Source organism: Leptonychotes weddellii, chromosome 4, assembly GCF_054177405.1.
Source record: "Leptonychotes weddellii isolate Sample4059 chromosome 4, ASM5417740v2, whole genome shotgun sequence".
NCBI lineage: Eukaryota > Metazoa > Chordata > Mammalia > Carnivora > Phocidae > Leptonychotes > Leptonychotes weddellii.
The window spans coordinates 40,362,124-40,368,354 of NC_138372.1; the positions used below are offsets into that span (position 1 = coordinate 40,362,124).

A 6,231-nucleotide genomic window follows, 5' to 3' on the forward strand; every position below is an offset into this window, starting at 1 on the left:
AGGAGGGCAGAGCCTTCTGTGAGGACTGGGATCCTCTGGCTACAATTGTCTCCCTGTGAGTCACTCACACCAGGGATAGTATCCCACCTGCTCCCAGAGCCTGGGAACTCAGCCCCTCTCACCTGTTTCTTGGTGTCCACCTCCAGAATGTCCATCAGGTTGATCATGATGTTTTTGTGTGTCTTCTTGTACTTCCCAACCCGCAGCGAGACAGTGAGCCAGCCAGGGCGTCCCGTGCACATGAAAGTCTTGCTGCCCTGCTCCTTCCATTCCCGCACCTGCAACCGTGGGACAGAGGCTCAGCTAGCCCCGCCGGAGGGTCCCCAGAGCAGCTCGCAGCCCTGCTTTCAGGAGAGGGAGCTTGGAGGGATGCCTTCACGTGTCAAACATTTACTGAGCCCCTGCATCCTGCCGGGCCTGGAAGGCCCACAGCCCTTTCCCTCTGAAACCTCCTTGGCTGGCGAGGCGAACAGAAAGGCTGAAGTGTTGCCCCTCCACCAAGCAGGAGGGAGAAAGAGCGAAAACGCAGGATCAGAGTGCGTCTGCAAACAACCCTAACTGGGAAGCTCAGCAAAGGCTCTGGAGCGGTAATGATACAGCTCTACGAGTGATAACCATCGACCGGGTGCCCCCACTGTGCCAGGCACCCAGGCACCTACTGTACACTGGCTCATTTACTTCTCACCACAACCCCAGGAGGGGGGTGGCCAGCCCCCTCTCATAGGGCAGAAAGCCAAGCAGCAAAATAACTTGGTCACTCAACAGTGAAGGGCAGAGCCCGGATTCACAACCAGAACTGTCCAACTTCAGGCCTGGAAAGATAGACGGGCTTGTGTTAATAGTCAAGAATAGAGTAACAGTTAACACTTACTGGGCCTGTGTGCCAAGCCCCATTCTAAGCATGCGTATGTTAACTCATATGTCGTCACTTGGGAGGGGGAGAGAAGGGGCAGAGGAGGACCACCAAGCCGATGGAAGGAAGAGCTTTTGCAAAACCTCCACTGTAAGTGACCAGGGCACACAACAGAGACAGCAAATGGCCCAGGAGATGCCAAACCCATCAGGAGCACAAAGTGTTCCCTCCCATGGACATCTGTTGCCGTGACCTCTGACCATCTGTCTCCTCTTCATATGCTTCTAACAGTCCCATCTTCCTTTGGTCCAGGTGATGCTGAGTCTTCTCCTGCCCCCGAAGGTGGAAACACGACTAAGGTCTGATTCCATCCTTCTGGCCGCAGTGACCAGTTCAGGGATGGGCCTAGGGTCCAAGTCAAGGCAATACGGCCAGTTCTAAGAGAGAGACTCTCCTTTTACTGGGATTGCTGAACTGGCTGGATGAAACTGCTGGAGTTTCCACAGGGAGATGGGCCTCCCTGAGAATGAATCAGCCCAGAGGAAAGCCGAGCCAACAGAGGGTGGATGGATGGAAAGACAACATCAGGACAGGGGCTCCTGGATCCAGTCATACCTGAGCCAGTTTTATTCCTGGGCTTTTCAGGACCTGCGTCAATACAATCACTCTCTGCTCAGGCCAGTCTGAACTGAGTTCCTATCACATGCAACCAAGAGTCGTGGAGGAGGTTGCATTGAAACTGATGGGGCAAACAGCTCAACAAGGGGGAGAACTTTCCTAATCATCAAGAGGCCAGGGTGCCCTGTGAATAGAGGTGTACGAGCAGAGGAGGGTTACTGGGGAAGAGATTCCTGTGAAAGGACCAGAGGAGGGATTCAATGATCATTGGGCCTGACTCTATGATCCCAGGGTTTCATACGCACTCAGTGGTGTGGGAAATGGATTGTGGGTGCTGCATTCCAGCAGTTGGGTGGGCCGCACGAAGTGAGTGTGGAAACCTTAAAGCCTGAACCACCGGTTGGACTGGATCCTGATGGGAACTGAGCAAGAATTTGGGCCGGGAGGCAAGGTTGTACGAAGTCCGCCCTGTGATGTGAGTATGTGCAAGCCAGAGAGAGGTGGGGAGGGCCGAGAAGGTCAACCAGTCAGGGGGCTATTATCACAAGCCAGGTGTGAGGCAACAGAACCAAACCTACTGGGTGGAATGGGAAGGGATGGGAAAGGAGAAAGGGTCAGAATTGAGGCTCTAAAACCAGGCTGACCTGGGTTCCAGCCCCATTTACTAGCTTGATCACCTTGAACACATGACTACCACTTCAGCCTCAATTTTCCCATCTGTAAAACAGGTACAAGACCTATCAAGGTTGCTGTGAGATCAGAAATGATGGACATCAAGGGGCATGGACTATGGCACATGGCAGGTCCAGCTCAGTGGGCTGGTTTGGCCAAGCCCCTTGTCTTCCTGTCCAGTGACAACCTTTGGCTTCGTTTAGGTAAACAAGGGCTTCATACGCACTCAGCGGTGTGGGAAATGGATTGTGGGTGCTGCATTCAGCTGTTGGGTGGGCTGCATGAAGTGAGTGTGGAAGCCTTAAAGTCTGAACCATCCGTTGGACTAGATCCTGATGGGAACCGAGCAAGAACTGGTCTGGGAGGCAAGGTTGTACAAAGTCCCTGGGCTGCTCTGGGCCAGGCCCCAGTTGGACGATGGTCCCTGCCTTCCAGGAGCTCACGCTCAGCTTGGAGGGGGATGGGGGAACCACAAACAAGCAAATGGGAGAATCAGAACCGTGGATAGAGTTAGGAAAAGAGGGCGCAGTTGGGGAGGGAGGGTAGGCAGGGCTCTGGAGCTGTGACTGTGACCAGTTGAACCCAGGACAGCCCATGCAAAGCAGTTCTAGACGTTGCATTCTGCCACCAGCCGGAGGTCTTACCCCTCCTAGGGGTGGCCCTCAGCATCCATCTTCCCACTCTTGCTTGCTGCGCCCATCACCGCACCCACAGAACATGGACGCTGCTACACCTGCGCTGAGCTTGGTGGCAGGAAACAGAAGCTCTTTGCAACCAGACACTCCTAAGAGGAACGTAAGGAGGGGCAGAGGGAGCCAAGAATGCCCAGGCCAACCCTGGGCGTGGAGAAGGGGGCTCCACTGTGAGCAGCAGCAGGGGCCCGGGCTCTGTGGGCGCAGACACTGGGGAGGATGTGGAGTTACTGGGGATGCCTCCTCAACGAGTGCGCGCCACTGCGCGCCAGGCCCAGGGCCGTGAGGCTCTTGACCCTGGCTCGGGGCTACCTTCTCACTTTGGTCCTTCTAAATAAGCCAAAAGCTCCTTGCTGCTACAGAGTAAACTCTAAACTCAAGACCCCGCCCCAACCTAGTTCCGAAGGGACTTTCCACCCCTCTCCCCCTCTGGGCCTTGGCTCACACCCAACCCTCCACCAGACACACCTTCCTCCTATCATTTCCCCTACTTCCCAGGGTCTAGTGCCAGCCCCACCTCCCAGAAGCCCTTCCGTCTCCGAGATCGCTCGCGCCTGGAGGCAGCCACCTGTGCACCGCTCGCTCTCCCCTATCTCGTGATCCTTTCTATCCCTCTGGGGAAGCCGCACGTGCTCCGCACAGAGTAGACACTCCATAAACACCGAGCAACGTTTTGTCCCCTGAATGCCTCTGCTCACTCCGTTCCCTCCCCGGGAAGCCCCCACCATCGCATTTTGAGTTCCAACCCCCCCATCCACCGCCGCCTCCTCGGCGAAGTCCGGGCTCTCGGTGTACCGCACGCCACCTCGCGCCCAGCGCGGAGCGACCCGCGCACACGGCCGAGTCCCGCCGACCCGCTCCCGCCCCGGCCGGCGCCGCTCACCTGCTTCTGGATGTCCCGCACGCGCTGCCCGTGCAGCCGAGGCGCGCTGCTGAGCTTGAACACCACCCAGGCACGCACGTAGTAGTAGATGTCGAAGATAAGCGAGAGCGGCAGGAGGAAGAGGCACACGAACACCCAGCGCTGGTGGATGAGCACGAACTCCAGCCCTTTCACGCGGACCCAGAGCAAGAAGAGCAGCGCGCACACGGCCAGCGACACGGCGGGCTCCATGGTGGGGCCGGCGGCGCGCCGCGCGGGGGAGGGGAGTGCCGGCTCGCGCCGCCTGTCACCGCCACCCGCTCCGCGCCCGCCTGCGCCCGCGCCGCCCGCCGGCCGCTCCCGGGGAGTCGGGGGGTCGCCTCGCCGCCTCGCGATTGGCTCGGGTCGCAAAGGTTCGGTGGGCCGAGACCCGGCTGGCGACCAATGGCGAGCCGCGCCGGGGATCGGACCAGGAAGCCGAGGCTTTTATTGGCTGCAGGAGTCAGGCCGCTCCACCCTCTCCTCGCAGACGCGCTGGGAGGGGTGGTTGGGGAACACGCGCGCTGGTGGGGTCAACTGCGCCCTGCGGCGAGGGAGGCTGCGGCGGCGCGAGCGGCCGCAGTGCGGGGGCCCGGTGCTGCCGCAGCTCCTCTTCAGGTGGCGCCTCCTCGAGGGTCGCGTTATGCGGTCACGCGTCGGATTGCCTCCGAAGAGGTGCGCTGGGAGCGCCCCAGGGCCCTGGGTCTGTCACCTTGCAGTTTGGCCGAGGACTCCTGACCTGGCCAGGGAGAGTGCAAACTTGGCCTTGACCGCGGCAGTCAGGTCGCTTCGTACCCGCAAGGCCACGAGATGCACCTTTTCATTTCTCAAGGCGCTCTCTGTAGATTCATTTGAGTTCTACAGCAGTTCTGGACGGTGGGCACCCTTACCCCTTTTCCACTCGGCAGAGGCAGATAGGGAGGACTCGAGGGGAAAGAATGAAGGAAGGACCCCCAGCCGCTGTGAACGCTCTAGCGGCCACTGTGCCCGGCCGGGGGTGGGGGGGGGGAGGGGGACGGGAGGGGGTAGAGGTAGGGTGCTCCGGGGCAGCTTGTACCGCGGACCAGTGACTGTTACCAGCAAAAGGTTAAATCCAGTGTCATTTGCGTTTCACCTCGATTCTTACAGAGACCGTTACCTCTTCTGAAATTTTAGGAAGTGTAGGAGGTTTTTATTTTAGGAGCTAAACCTGACTAATCCGGTCCTACGCTGGCCTTGCTTACGAATCCACTTTCTTTCATCTTTGCAGGAACATGCACTCTTAGGAGGTTCCCTGGGCCCCGTGATCCCTCATTTTTTCAGTGCTTTTGCTCCAGCTGGCACCTCTGGAATGCCCTTACCCATCCCCTTAATAGAACTAAACTTAGACATCCTCAGAGGCTGCTCAGGGCCACCTCTAGAACTACATTTATGGCACTTCCTTCCCCTTTCAGGTGCTCGTAAAATAAAGTGCATCCGTCATGATTCTTACACGTTATTTTGTAATTGTCTCTTTATGTGTCTCTCATCCTGGCAGACTGAGCTTTAGGGCATACGATGTGTCCTTGTTCCTTTTTGTGTTTCTAGTTTCTAGCACAAAGCTTGATGCTAGTAGACACCCTAGGGTTTGTTGACCAATGAATGAATGAACAATGTAGGCAGAGGCTCAAATATTCGATAATGATCAAAGTCCAGATGGTGAAAGGCTGTTTGCATTGGGCTTTAAAAATGAATAGTCTTAGATCTATGTTGTCTTATGCAACAGCTACTAGCTACTGGTATGTGGCTAATCTAAATTGAGATGTACTTTAAGTGTACAACACACTGGATTTCAAAGGCAGTACAGAGAAGAGAATGCAAAATATTTCATTAATAATTTTTATATTGATTATATGTTGAAATGATGATGTTTTGATGTACTGGGTTAAATAAAATTAAAGTTGATTTTACTTGCTGTGTTTACTTTTTAAAGGTAGCTACTAAAAAATTTAAAATTATGGATCTGTCTGAAGTTATATCTCTAGCAGCTCCAATCAAGAGGGGGCAATTGAAATGTAAAGAGGAGAGCCACGATGGAAAATGCCTTTTCCCTGGGTTCTGTCTGAATTCAAATGTTGGAACTGTTAGAGAGGGTTTTGCTTTAAAAGCTTAACCATTCTGGGGGCCCTGGGTGGCTCAGTCAGTAAGTGTCTGCTTTCTGCTCAGGTCATGATCTCAGGGTCCTGGGATAGAGCCCCCCATCCAGCTCTCTGCTCAGCGGGAAGCCTGCTTTCCCTCTCCTTCTGCCCCCCCACTCACTCTGGCTCTCTTTCTCTCTCAGTCACTCTCTTGGTTTCAGCTCAGGTCTTGATCTCATGAGTCATGATCTCATGGGTTATGAGATGGGGCTCCTGCTCAGTGAGGAGTCTGCTTGAGATTCTCCCCTTCTGCCCCTCCCCCCCACCCCCAGGCACATGCTCACTCATGCTCCACTCTCTTTCTCAAATAAATGAATAAACCTTAAAAAAAAAAAAAAA

At 55.5% G+C, this 6,231-nt stretch overlaps 1 protein-coding gene across 1 annotated transcript in view; it reads right to left on the reverse strand.

Moving 5' to 3' along the window:
- DHCR24 (24-dehydrocholesterol reductase) overlaps positions 1 to 4,047 on the reverse strand; it is a 28,462-nt gene extending 24,415 nt beyond the window's left edge. The window contains exons 1-2 of the mRNA XM_081816863.1: positions 3,719 to 4,047; positions 123 to 278 (exon numbers count right to left, since the gene is read on the reverse strand). Coding sequence (XP_081672989.1) covers positions 123 to 278; positions 3,719 to 3,949 — 387 coding nt within the window. The 5' untranslated portion in view covers positions 3,950 to 4,047. The remainder of the gene's footprint in view (positions 1 to 122; positions 279 to 3,718) is intronic.
- Positions 4,048 to 6,231: the final 2,184 nt, after the last annotated feature.